Here is a 14,443-nt window from a genome sequence, read left to right as displayed (position 1 = left end):
GATCAGGGGTGACAGGTTACATCCCTTCAGCCTCCTTAGGAAATATAGGCGCTGCTGGGCCTTCTTCACCAGAGAGGAGGTATTGAGGGACCAGGAGAGGTCTTCCGTGATGTGGACTCCGAGGAACTTAAAGCTTAAAGCTAGTGATGGAGGTTAGGGAGATAGCAAACACAGACACTGCTAGTGATGTTGATTATAGTATCATTTATTTCTTTACTCAACTGACCATTAGGATTTTGTATTCAGTCAAATCAAGGTGACCCCATGATAATTAAGATCGGGTTGTTCAAGTGTTGGTAAGTTATCTGCCTAATTTCTGCAAGGACACCAGAGGAAACAACTCCTCTGTCCCTGCCAGCTGTACCCTCTGTGTTTGGTAACTTCTTCTCTACCATCAATAGTAACATCTTCATGTGGTAATTCTGTGTTTGGTAAATCCTCTTCTACCATAACAACATAAGATGTAGGAGCAGGAGTAGGTCATTTGGTCCCTCGAGCCTGCTCCGCCATTCACTAAGATCATGGCTGATCTGATCTTGGCCTCAACTCCACTTCTCTGCCCGCTCCCCATAACCCTCCACCCTAAATATATTCAATGACCCAGCCTCCACAGTTCTCTGGGGAAGAGAATTCCAAAGATTCACGACCCTCTGAGAGCAGAAATTCCCCCTCATTTCCGTTTTAAATGAGTGCCCCCTTATTCTGAAATTATGATCTCTAGCTTTAGAGTCCCCCACGAGGGGAAACATCCTCTCTGCATCTACCCTGTCAAGCCCCTTCAGAATCATATATGTTTCAATAAAATCCCCTCTCATTCTTCTAAACACCAATGAGTATAGGCCCAACCTGCTCAATCTTCATCTCCAAAATCAACCTCGTGAACCTTCTCTGAACTGCCTCCAATGCAAGTATATCCTTCCTTAAATAAGGAGACCAAAACTGTACGCAGTACTCCAGGTGTGGTCTCACCAATGCCCTGTACAGTTGTAACAGGACTTCCCTACTTTTATACTCCATTCCCTTTGCAATAAAGGCCAACATTCCATTTGCCTTCCTAATTACTTGCTGTACCTGCATGCTAACTTTTTGTGTTTCATGTACAAGGACCCCCAGATCCCTCTGTACCTCAGCATTTTGTAATCTCTCCCCATTTAAATAATAATTAGCTTTTTTATTTTTCCTACCAAAGTGGATAACCTCGCATTTTCCCACTTTATACTCCATCTGCCAGATTTTTGCCCACTCACTTCGCCTATCTGTATCCCTTTGGAGATTCTTTGCATCCTCCACACAATTTGCTTTCCCACCTATCTTTGTATCATCAGCAAATTTGGTTACATTACACTCGGTCCCTTCATCCAAGTCATTAATATAGATTGTAAATAGTTGAGGCCCCAGCACTGATCCCTGCAGCACCCCACTAGATGGACTCCAGCATTTTCCCAATGACAGATGTTAGGCTAACTGGTCTATAGTTGCCTGCTTTCTGTCTCCCTCCTTTCTTAAATAGGGGTGTTACATTTGCGGTTTTCCAGTCCGCTGGGACCTCACCAGAATCCAGGGAATTTTGGTAGATTACAACCAATGCATCCACTATCTCTGCAGCCACCTCTTTTAAAACCCTAGGATGCAGGCCATCGGGTCCAGGGGACTTGTCTACCTTTAGTCCCATTAGTTTGCCTAGTACTTTTTCTCTAATGATAGTGATTGTTTTAAGTTCCCCCTCCCCCCCCACCTCAATAGCCCCTTTATTATCCATTATTGGGATGCTTTTAGTGTCTTCTAACGTAAAGACCGATACAAAATATTTGTTCAAAGTCTCCACCATTTACCTGTTTCCCATTATTATTAATTTCCCAGACTCATCCTTGAGGGGACCAACGTTTACTTTAGCTACTCTCTTCCTTTTTATATACCTGTAGGAGCTCTTACTGTCTGTTTTTATATTTCTTGCTAGCTTACTCTCATAAGCTATCTTTTCTCTCTTTATCATTTTTTTAGTCGTCCTTTGCTGGTTTTTAAAAATTTCCCAATCCTCTGGCCTTCCACTATTCTTTGCAATATTGTATGCCTTTGTTTTCAATTTGATACCATCCTTTACTTCCTTAGTTAGCCATGGATGGTTCATCCTTCTCTTAGAGTCTTTCTTTCTCTCTGGAATATATCTTTGCTGAGAGTTATGAAATATCTCCTTAAATGTTTGCCACTGCTTTTCTACAGTCTTACCCTGTAACATATTTTCCCAGTCCACTTTAACCAAGTCTGCCTTCATACCTTTGTAATTACCTTTATTTAAGTTCAGGACACTAGTTTGAGACCTAGCTTTCTCACCCTCCAACTGAATTTGAAATTCTACCATGCTATGATCACTCTTCCCAAGAGGATCCTTCACTTCAAGAGCATTAATTAAAATCCAGCCTTGTTACACATTACCAGATCTAAAATAGTCTGCTCCCTGGTTGGTTCCACAACATATTGTTCCAAGCAACCATCCCACATACACTTTAAGAACTCTTCCTCAAGTCTACCTTTGCCAATTTGCTTTGTCCAATCAATATGAAGATTAAAATCACCCATGATTATAGCCGTACCTTTCTTACAAGCCTCTATTATTTCTTGATTTATATTCTGTCCTACAGTGTGGCTACTGTTTGGGGGCCTGTAGACCACACCCACCAGAGACTTCTTACCCTTATTATTTCTTATCTCCACCCAAACTGATTCTACGATTCTAAACCAGTATCATTTCTCACTACTGCACTGATCTCATCTCCCAGAGCTACACCACCTCCTTTTCCTTTCTGCCTATCCTTACGAAATGGCATTTACCCCTGAATAATCAGTTCCCAGCCTTGGTCACCTTACAACCACGTCTCTGTAATGGCTATCAGACCATACCCATTTACTTTTATTTGTGCTGTCAACTCATCTATCTTGTTACGAATGCTGCGTGCGTTCAGATATAGAGCTTTTAATCTTGTCTTTTTACCATTTTTCCCTCCATCACTAGCAGTGTCTGTGTTTGGTAACTCCCTAACCTCCATCACTAGCAGTGTCTGTGTTTGGTAACTCCCTAACCTCCATCACTAGCAGTGTCAGTGTTTGGTAACCCCCTAACCTCCATCACTAGCAATGTCAGTGTTTGCTAACTCCCGAACCTCCATCACTAGCAGTGTCTGTATTTGATAACTCCCTAACCTCCATCACTAGCGGTGTCTGTGTTTGGTAACTCCCGAATCTCCATCACTAGCAGTGTCTGTGTTTGGTAACTCCCGAACCTCCATCACTAGCAGTGTCTGTGTTTGGTAACTCCCGAACCTCCATCACTAGCAGTGTCTGTGTTTGGTAACTCCCGAACCTCCATCACTAGCAGTGTCTGTGTTTGGTAACTCCCTAACCTCCATCACTAGCAGTGTCTGTGTTTGGTTACTCCCTAACCTGGGTCAAAGGATCAGGATAGTGAAACAGTTTGGGTGGAGATAAGGAATAATAAGGGGAAAAAGTCACTAGTGGGTGTAGTCTATAGGCCTCCTAACAGTTGCAACTCTGTTGGCCGGAGTATAAATCAGGAAATAGTTGGGGCTTGTAATAAGGGAACAGCTATAATCATGGGTGATTTTAACTTTCACATTGACTGGGCTAATCAAATTGGGCATGGCAGCCTTGAGGAAGAGTTCATAGAGTGTATTAGGGATGGGTTCCTTGAGCAGTATGTAACTGAACCAACCAGGGGGCAGGCAATCTTAGATCTGGTCCTCTGTAATGAGACAGGATTAATAAAAAATGTCCTAGTAAAGGATCCCCTTGGAATGAGTGACCATAATATGGTTGAATTCCAAATTCAGTTTGAGGGTGAGAGAGTTGGATCTCAAACCAGCGTACTGAGCTTAAATAAAGGAGACTATGACGGTATGAGAGTAGAATTGACTAAAGTGGACTGGGAAAACAGATTAAAGCGTAAGACAGTACAAGAGCAGTGGTCTACATTCAAGGAGATATTTTACATCTTTCAAGATAAATATATTCCACTGAGGAAAAAGGGGAGTAAAAGAAAAGACAGCCATCCGTGGCTAAATAAAGTAATAAAGGATAGTATCCGACTGAAAACAAGGGCATATAAAGTAGCCAAATCTAGTGGGAGGATAGAAGATTGGGAAGCATTTAAAAGCCAGCAAAGAATAACTAAAAGATTAATTAAGAAAGGGAAGATAGATTATGAAAGTAAACTAGCAAAAAATATAAAAACAGATAGCAAGAGTTTCTACAGCTATATAAAAAGAAAAAAGGGTGGCTAAAGTGAACGTTGGTCCCTTAGAGGATGAGACCGGGAAACTAGTGGTGGGGAACATGGAGATGGCAAAGACGCTGAACAAATATTTTGTATCAGTCTTTACAGTAAAAAAAATATCCCAACACTGGACAAACAGGGGGCAATGGAGGGGAGGAGCTAAACACGATTAAAATCACTAAGGAGATGGTACTCGGTAAAATAATGGGACTTAAGGCGAATAAATCCCCCAGACCTGATGGCCTACATCCTAAGGTCTTGAGAGAAGTGGCGGTAGGGATTGTGGATGCATTGGTGATTATTTTCCAAAACTCCCTGGACTCAGGAAAGGTCCCGGCAGATTGGAAAACTGCTAATGTAACACCCTTATTTAAGAAGGGAAGTAGACAAAAAGCTGGAAACTATAGACCAGTTAGCCTAACAACTATGGTTGGCAAAATTTTGGAGTCCATTATAAAGGAAACAGTAACAGAGCATTTGGATAAACATAATTTAATAGGACAGAGTCAGCATGGTTTTATGAAGGGGAAGTCCTGTTTGACAAATTTGCTCGAATTCTTTGAGGACGTAACATACAGGGTGGATAAAGGGGAACCAGTGGATGTAGTGTATTTGGACTTCCAAAAGGCATTTGACAAGGTTCCACACAAAAGATTACTGATCAAGATAAAAAATCACGGGATTGGGGGTAATATACTGGCATGGGTGGAAGATTGGCTATCTAACAGAAAACAGAGAGTTGGGATAAATGGTTCGTTCTTGGGCTGGCAATCAGTAACTAGTGATGTTCCGCAGGGGTCAGTGCTGGGACCCCAACTCTTTACAATCTATATTAACGATTTGGAGAAAGGGACCGAGTGCAACATATCCAAGTTTGCCGACGATACAAAGATGGGAGGGAAAGCAGTGAGTGAGGAGAACATAAAAAACCTGCAAAAGGACATAGACAGGCTAAGTGAGTGGGCAGAGATTTGGCAGATGGAATATAATATTGGAAAGTGTGAGATTATGCACTTTGGCAGAAAAAATCAAAGAGCAAGTTATTATCTAAATGGAGAGAAACTGCAAAGTGCTACAGTACAAAGGGATCTGGGGGGCCCTGGTGCATGAAACACAAAAAGTTAGTACAGGTACACTATCCCTTATCCGAAAGCCTTGGGAGCAGCTGAGTTTCGGTTTTCGGAATTTTTCGGATTTCAGAAGGTATTATTATAAGACTGGGAAATTTGTATTTAATATAAATTGTAAAAGTTCAGGCTACCTCTTGCGACTGTTCCGTGTCTCATTCCCCTTCCTGCTTCTCTGGAAAGCCGGATATCGGTTGACTCCTACTAAGCTGGCCCGCAAATCAGGTCGGGGGTCGGGTGGGGGCGGAGAAAAGAATATCGAACGGGCCGCGGTTCAGGTCGGGGGGGTCGGGGTCGGGGTTGGGGGGGGTCGGGGGGGTCGGGGGGATCGGGGGTCGGGGGGGTCCGGGGGGGTTCGGGGTCCGGGGGGGGGTGTTGGGATCGGGGGGGGGGGGTCCGGGGGGGAGAAAAGAATATCGGACGGGCTGCGGTTCGGGTCGGGAGAAAAGAATATCGGACAGGCCCGTGGTTCGGTTCGGGTCGGCGGGGGGGGGGAAAGAATATCGGACGGGCCACTGCAGCTATCGGACGGGCCGCTGTATTGTTAGGTTCACTCTCCCGGTACCTCCTTCACACTGCCCGGCTTGGCCTGCAATCTCCTACCCAGGAGGGAACTCTGTGACCCTCTGCCCTGCTCAACGTAAGTTGTGCACCACTCTGGTCATGTCATGCGCACGACTTACCCTGAACAAAAAAACTTTCGGTTTTTAGAGGTTTTCGTTTTTCGGAAGTTCGGATAAAGGATAGTCTACCTGTATGCAGGTGCAGCAGGTGATCAGGAAGGCCAATGGAATCTTGGCTTTTATTGCAAGGGGGATGGAGTATAAAAACAGGGAAGTCTTGCTGCAGTTATACAGGGTATTGGTGAGGCCACACCTGGAATACTGCGTGCAGTTTTGGTTTCCATATTTAAGAAAAGATATACTTGCTCTCGAGGTGGTTCAGTGAAGGTTCACTCGGTTGATTCCGGAGATGAGGGGGTGGACGTATGAGGAAAGGTTGAGTAGGTTGGGACTCTACTCATTGGAGTTCAGAAGAATGAGAGGCAATCTTATCGAAACATATAAGATTGTGAGGGGGCTTGATCGGGTGGATGCGGTGAGGATGTTTCCACTGATGGGTGAGACTAGAACTAGGGGGCATAATCTTAGAATAAGGGGCTGTCCTTTCAAAACAGAGATGAGAAGGAACTTCTTCACTCAGAGGGTAGTAAATCTATGGAATTTGCTACCCCAGAGAGCTGTGGAAGCTGCAACATTAAATAAATTGAAAACGGAGATAGACAGTTTCCTAGCAGATAAGGGAATTAGGGGTTACGGGGAGAGGGCAGGGAAGTGGATGTGAGTCTAGATTCGGATCAGCCATGATCCTATTGAATGGCGGAGCAGGCCCGAGGGGCCGTATGGCCTATTCCTGCTCCTATTTCTTATGTACTAGCAGTGTCTGTGTTTGGTGACTCCCTAACCTCCATCACTAGCAGTGTCAGTGTTTGGTAACTCCCTAACCTCAATCACTAGCAGTGTCTGTGTTTGGTAACTCCCTAAACTCCATCACTAGCACTGTCTGTGTTTGGTAACTCCCTAACCTCCATCACTAGCAGTGTCTGTGTTTGGTAACTCCCTAACCTCCATCACTAGCAGTGTCAGTGTTTGGTAACTCCCTAACCTCCATCACTAGCAGTGTCTGTGTTTGGTAACTCCCTAACCTCCATCACTAGCAGTGTCTGTGTTTGGTAACTCACTAACCTCCATCACTAGCAGTGTCTGTGTTTGGTAACTCCCGAACCTCCATCACTAGCCGCGTTAGTGTTTCGTGACTCCAGCTGTGCTCTCAATAGCAACTTCTCTGTTTGGTAAAAACTGCATTAGCCATCACTTTCTGTGTCTGTAAACTTGTTGTTTCTATATTAAATTTACTTTATTCTGAATTTCCAGCTGAATTCTACCCTAACAAGCTCACAACAACAGTGAACAAAGGTGAAACAGCTATGCTTGTGGTGCAGAGACAGAATGCAGTGACTGAAGATGTCATGTGGAAGTGTAACGGTGAGTAAAACAATCCTGTTCTTAAACTCTGCCTTTGGTTGTTGGTCAACTTCTACTGCAGGAAGTGTGGCAGTTGGATAGTGCATGCCTTGTTGAAGGGATTTGAAGATGTTTAATGGAGCTTAACATAGTGTGCATGATGAGAGGAAGAAGCAATAAGTGTGGCCAAGAGGAGGAAGTAGTTGGCAGGGCAGTAGCAGATGTTGAGCTTGAGTAACTTGAGGCCTGACATGTGGTAAGTGCAGCGTGCTCGGGAGGAACAGGTGACTTTGGACCTATGGTTCTCAAAGCTCCCCACCACTGGGGGTTTATCCTCACCTCATGTCTGGGTCTGTTGTAGACCAATTGATAGAGATTGATTGCTATGATTAGTCAACAACTCCATTATCGTTGTATCATGCGACTACGAGGGTGGTAGAAGACAAACTAGATGGACCTTGGTTTTTTTCAAGTTATTCCTATGTTCCTGCACCTTTGAAAATTTGTCTCTCTCCTTCTGTCTCGTTGTTCCTATCTACCTCTTCCTCTATGTCAGCCTTACTGAGTTCTAGACAGACCCTGAAGGTGTATAAAATGCTGTCTTGTTTTCCTAGGTACCTACTACAGTACTATCCACGTTAGTGAAATAGAGAACGGGACTGTTTCCTTGAAGATTGAAAATGCTACTCCTTCCCACACCTGTGTATATAGCACATCAAAGATCAGCGGGAATATCCTGAAATCAGTTTTCTTTAGACTTATAGTCCGAGGTAAGACGCTGTTTGAATTTGGCAGAGAATTGTATAGTTTCACACTGATAGAGACAGGACACAGTATTAGACTAATAGATATAAGTGGTAGTTCAGACACACCCAAATATCCATTCCTACAGTCAGTTATTTCTTTCACAGTACAAGGAAAGCGCTGAGATGATAATATTAAAAACCATTGTGTTTAAATGAAAGGGTTGCTGCTTAAATCTGATTTTTCAAAAGCTTAAATGTGGAAAACGATATGTACAGTACTGCAACAGTGACACAGTATTACATTTCTTTAAGGTCTCGGGGCTAAAAATGACAAAACACCACAAAGTAAAAAAAAATCAACATGTTGCCAGATCATTAAAACAATCGTGTTAGTCTTACAGCAAACAATAAAGTAACAACTGAACATTGTCTCTCCGCGATGCCATACAGTTTCACCAGCAGAGGCTGCTCAAGTCTGCAGTCGGAGCTACTGTGCGAACCAGGGCTGAGCCACTCGTCAGTCTGCAGCTGCACTATCCCGTTGCACTCATTTCTGCAGATGAGAAATTCTCTGCACACGTCAATAGGAATTTCCCAATTTGCCAACAACTGTCCCACTATTTCAGATTATTTTGCTGCACTGAATCATTTAACTACAATGCAGATAAATGCTCAAGAATTGTAATAGTTTCTCATCTGAGTGAAAGGTGTAAAACTCAGAGACTGATTATGGGCAAGCAAGTCCTAGAGTATTAGTGTGGACATTGCATTAATTACAAAATGCTCGCTGCAAATTTCAGACCTGAATATTAATTGATACATGACTTCACATTTAAAATTTTCATTTGTGTGAGTTTGTGCTGCAGTTCTTAGTGTTAAGTATTCACTCCCAGTCTGTTTTGAAGGCTGCAGTGTAAAGTACATATAATTATACACTAGGGGATAGAGTTTTCACTTTGGGCGCAATTGGCAAAATGGCCGCAAATTGCGGCTAAAATTGGGTCCATTTTGAACAGTGTTTTTATTTCTTCAGTATCCGCTCAAACTCATTTGCATATCGTCGAATGCAAAATCTTCCATGAACCAACACAATCGGGCAGCGTTTTAAAATGTTTTTTTTTTAAATTGCTTTAATACATATTCCTTGATATATTTAAGAGTGGTAACTAGGTGCAGTTTGTTTAATACAGCTGAAAATGGGTTTATCACAGAAAAAAATAAGCATTTTTAATCACAGTGTCAATCCGCCACCTGTGAGTAACCCGATTTTAAATGACGGAAAATTGCTTTTAACAAATATGCAGAACCATTTCCTAGTTATATTGGAGTACAGTAGTCAGTTTCTTAGTTTTAAAACATACCCGTTTGTATCCTTGTGCCCAAAAGAACCAGCTTAATTTTAAGAGCCTCCTCGAAGGCCTGCAAACAAGCACAATTAGTGGAAACTCCCAATGGTGATTAATTCATCCTGGGGGTTTTGGCCAGTTTTGTGGGCGGGGCCGGCTTCTAGCGCAATGTTTTTTAAAACTAGTGCATAAGATCACGGAAACTCGAGTTGCGCCGAATTTAATTTGCGCTTAAAATTCCGCCATCTTTGGCACTGGTTACGCCAATTTCGGCCGAATGATGCTGAAAACACCAGCGGAAACTCCGGGCAAGATATACATGAAGGGAATTCTTTGAACGAAAAGTTATTTGTTTTGTGAATTATACTCTGTAATCTGTAAGTACAACAACAGGCAGAGAAAGGGAAACATGTTGCGCCCACAAGGTTAAAGGTTGAATAACAGACTTGTTTATTGAGTGAAATGGAATTCTGAAATGTCACCAGGATAAATATCTGGAATTTCTTGCATGAGCATTAGCTGTGTTTGTCTCAGTAGTTAATGGATACTGCTTTGCTGTTGTACTAATACCGTCATGCTATGTTACAGCTTGTCCTGGTAAGAAATGGGGTACAGCGTGCGATAGAGACTGCCCTGATTGTCTGAATGGGGGGATCTGTCATGAAGGCACTGGGGAATGTATCTGTGGACCAGGCTTTACTGGAGAAAACTGTGAAATTGGTAAGGAAACAAAATTATTAATATTGAGTCGATCGTGATTCTCTAAATCATTTATCCATGTGGAACTGACATATCAGCATTCGTATTTAATGTGTATTCCATTCTTCATATTAAATCTATATACACTGATATATCTGACCTACGTAGTTGTACTGCTTAGTACTGAAACGCTCCTACTGTGAGCCACAGAGCTACCAGCCACCTACAGCCCAAGAACTAGAACAGTGTTGTCCAATAGAAATTGTTGACTAGCCACAGGCATGGCTACAGTGACACTGTTTTAGCCACGTGCACTCATTTCAGTAGAAAACACCTTACACACAAAACAGGTAAATATACTTTGCACGTGTCTATTTACTTAACAAACATCTACCACCATTCAGTAACCAAGGAAGTAAAGCGCCAACAGTGATCAAAAAAACTCTCATGCACTCTGCTTTTCGTCTTGACATTTTTAGCAACAAATGCACGAAAAGTTAAAATACATACAAATCTCATGCAAATGAGTATTGAGATCACATGCCCGATGGTGTCTATTAGTTATATGTTATTTACTAATCAGGAATGCAATTTGACACATCTGGATTCCCAATTCACCACTAATAGCTAACATATTGGAAAACACTGAACTAAAAGAAAGAAAAACTTGCATTTATATAGCACCTTTCACGACCACCAGACATCCCAAAGCGCTTTACAGCCAATGAAGTACTTTTTTGAAGTGTAGTCTCTGTTGTAATGTTGGAAACGCAGCAGCCAATTTGCGCAGAGCAAGCTCCCACAAACCGCAATGTGGTAATGACCAGATAATCTGTTTGAGGGATGCTGCTGGAGGGATAAATATTGGCCAGGACACCGGGGATAACCCCCCTGCTCTTCTTCGAAATAGTGCCATGGGATCTTTTACGCCTGCCTGAGAGAGCAGACGGGCCTCGGTTTAACGTCTCATCCGACAGTGCAGCATTCCCTCAGCACTGCACTAGATTTTTGTGCTCAAGTCTTTGGAGTGGGACTTGAACCCACAACGCTGGAACTAATATACTGTACATTACTGCTTTATAGCCAACCTTCTACACACTACAGCCGTACAACTATTACATACTAAACACCAACACCACACAACACAACAATTTTTATAGTGCCTTTAATGTGGCAAAAGCATCCCAAGGTGCTTCACAGAGGTGTAAGAAAACAGTGAATGCTGAGCCAATGAAGGAGATAGTAAGAAGGATGACAATATGTTTGGTCAAAGAAGTGGGTTTTAAGGGGAGTGGAGAACCAGGGGGGTTTAAGGAGGGAATTCCAGAGTGTTGGCCCTGGGTGGGTAAAAGCACAGCTGCCAATGGAGGGGCAAATGGAGGGGGGAGGGCACGGAGGGTGCGGGATACACAGGAGAACAATGTCAAAGGAATGGAGTGTTCTTTGGGGCGGGGGGGGGGGAACTTGTAGGGTTGGAGGAGGTTGGTTACAAAGCTAGGGAGAGGCAAGACCACGAAGGGATTTAAACACAAGGATGAGAATTTTAAATCTGAGATGTTGAAGAACAGGGAGCCAGTGTACGTCAGCAGGGACAGGGGAAATGATTGAGTGGTATTTGGTGTGGGATACGATATGGGCAGCAGAGTTTTGCATGAGCTGAAGTTTATGGAGAGGGGAGGATGGAAGGCCGGCCATGAAAGCATTGAAATAGTCAAGACTGGAGGTGACTAAGGCATGAATGAAAGGTTCAGCAGCTAACGGGCTGTGGCAGAGCAGAGGCGGGTAATGTTATGGAGGTTGTGAACAGTCTATATCAGCGTGAGACATTGGCCGGGGGGAATGGAATGGGTGACAAGGGTACAGAGTTTGTGGTGGGGGCTGAAAATGATGGCTTTGGTTTTACCAATGTTTAGCTGCAGGAAATTGCAGGTCCATCCAAGACTGGATGTTGGAATAACAGTCTGACAACATACAGGCAATTGAAGGTTCAAAAGAGTGGTGGAGGGGTAGAGCTGGATGTTGTCAACATACAGGTGGAAGCAAACCCCATGTCTGCAGATGGTGTCGCCAAGGAACAGCATGTAGACAAGGAAGAGGAGAGGACCAAAGCTAGATCCTTGGGAGATTCCAGAGGTAACAGTGTGTGGGCGGGAAAGGAAGTCATTGCTGAAGATACTGGCCTAGAAATTCATTAAGGCGCTGCCAGCTTTGCGCCCAGTTAATGCCTAAAGAGTGATTTTGCGCCAAAAATGAGTTTGCGCAGATATTCAGCACAGCGGTATTGGCGGCGGTAGCCGTTAGCGCTGCGCCGGCACCGATGACGTCATCGGTGTGCGCAGTGCCCCGGTACCGCCCCGAAACCGGCCCGATCCCCATATTTAGTTGCGGCCGCCTTCTCCGAAGCGGCCGCAAACAGCGACCAGAAAACGGGGCCGTGCAGAATCCTTAGTGGGGCGCTTTAAAGGGGAAGGTGCGGCAGCGGCCGCCTGCCCGCACCTCCTTCCCTGGCCTCCTCCACCCCCCCCCGTGGCATTGCCAGCTGGTTTGCGGGAGCCCGGCACTTCTCCGTTGTGCCGGGCTCTTTTGCCGGCACTCGCGATCGGGGCTCCGGCTGTTGCAGGCACCTCCCCCTTAAGAGAAGGAGGAGGCCTGCAGTACCGCAGCCTGCCGCGCCGCAGCGGCTGGCGCAGCGGCGCCAAGAGCGCTGATATTCAGTGTCAGCGCCCCAAGCGGAGGCGGGCACACCCTGGTATAGCGCCCATTTCCGAATTGGGGCGCTAACAATGAATATCTGACGATCGCTATAGGCTTCCCGCCCAGCGCTAACTTTTGGGCGCTAGCCAGCTGGCGGGGCCATAGTGAATTTCTAGGCCCAGGTCTCTACAATCGGATAAGTAAGAGTGGAACCAAGTAAGGGTAGTCCCACTGAGCTGGACTGTGGAAGAGAGGCATTGGAGAAGGATGGTGTGCTTGACTGTGTCAAAGGCTGCAGAGAGGACGAGGAGGAATAATGCACGACAGTAACTGTCACAGACGATGTCATCTCTGATTTTGATTAGTACCATTTCAGTGCTTTAACAGGGCAGAAAGCTGACTGGAGAGATTCAAACAGGGCGATGATGAACCTTTATAAAACATTGGTTCGGCCGCAAGTAGAGTATTGTGTCCAATTCTGGGCACTGCACTTTAGGAAGGATGTGAAGGCCTTAGAGAGGGTGCAGAAAAGATTTGCAAGAATGATTCCAGGGATGAGGGACTTCAGTTACGTGGATAGACTGGAGAAACTGGGGTTGTTCTCCATAGAGCAGAGAAGATTGAGAGGTGATTTGATAGAGGTGTTCAAAATCATGAGGGGTCTAGACAGAGTAGATAGAAAGAAACTGTTCCCATTGGTGGAATGGTCGAGAACGGTGGAGGGCAGCACGGTGGCATAGTGGTTAGCACTGTCGCCTCACAGCGCCAGGGACCCGGGTTCGAATCCGGCCTCAGGTGACTGTCTGTGTGGAGTTTGCACATTCTCCCCGTGTTTGCGTGGGTTTCCTCCGGGTGCTCCGGTTTCCTCCCACAGTCCAAAGATGTGCGGGTTAGGTTGATTGGCTATGATAAATTGACCCTTAGTGTTAGGGGGATTAAATACGTGGGGTTACGGGGATAGGGTGGGATATGTGTTGGTGTAGGGGTTACGGGGATCGGGTGGGATATGTGTCGGTGCAGGCTCGATGGGCCGAAATGGCCTCTATCTGCACTGTGGGGTTTCTGTGATTTCTGTGATTTCTGTGAACCAGAGGACACAGATTTAAGGTGATTGGCAGAAGATCCAAAGGCAACATGAGGGAAAACGTTTTTACGCAGCGAGTGGTTATGATCTGGAATGCACTGCCTGAAAGGGTGGTGGAGGCAGACTCAATCATGCCTTTGAAAAGGGAATTAGATAAGTGCCTGAAGGAAAAAAAATTGCAGGGCTAAGGAGAAAGGGCAGGGGAGTGGGACTAGCTGAAGTGCTCTTCCAGAGAGTCGGCACGGGCTCGACGGTCCGAATGGCCTCCTACTGTGCTGAAACGAATCTAAATGGGCCTGGACACAGTCACAGAGTTTGGAGAGGAAATTGAGGTTGGAGATGTATTGGTAGTTTGCAAGGGCAGAAGGGTGGATTTTTTGAGGTTGAAGGTGATGATGGTGGTTTCGAAAGGGAGGGGGACAATACCTAAAGATA

At 44.8% G+C, this 14,443-nt stretch overlaps 1 protein-coding gene across 1 annotated transcript in view; it reads left to right on the top strand.

Annotated features, from left to right (window-relative positions):
* Positions 1 to 14,443, top strand: part of tie1 (tyrosine kinase with immunoglobulin-like and EGF-like domains 1) — a 162,923-nt gene that overhangs the window by 57,361 nt on the left and 91,119 nt on the right. Inside the window, exons 3-5 of the mRNA XM_085983239.1 lie at positions 7,350 to 7,460; positions 8,054 to 8,209; positions 10,120 to 10,251. Of these exons, the coding sequence (XP_085839365.1) occupies positions 7,350 to 7,460; positions 8,054 to 8,209; positions 10,120 to 10,251 (399 nt within the window). The remainder of the gene's footprint in view (positions 1 to 7,349; positions 7,461 to 8,053; positions 8,210 to 10,119; positions 10,252 to 14,443) is intronic.

This window comes from Somniosus microcephalus, chromosome 3 (assembly GCF_052327205.1).
Source record: "Somniosus microcephalus isolate GS21.2 chromosome 3, FLI_Smic_1.0, whole genome shotgun sequence".
NCBI classification, from domain to species: domain Eukaryota; kingdom Metazoa; phylum Chordata; class Chondrichthyes; order Squaliformes; family Somniosidae; genus Somniosus; species Somniosus microcephalus.
This window is presented reverse-complemented; position numbering and strand designations above follow the sequence as displayed.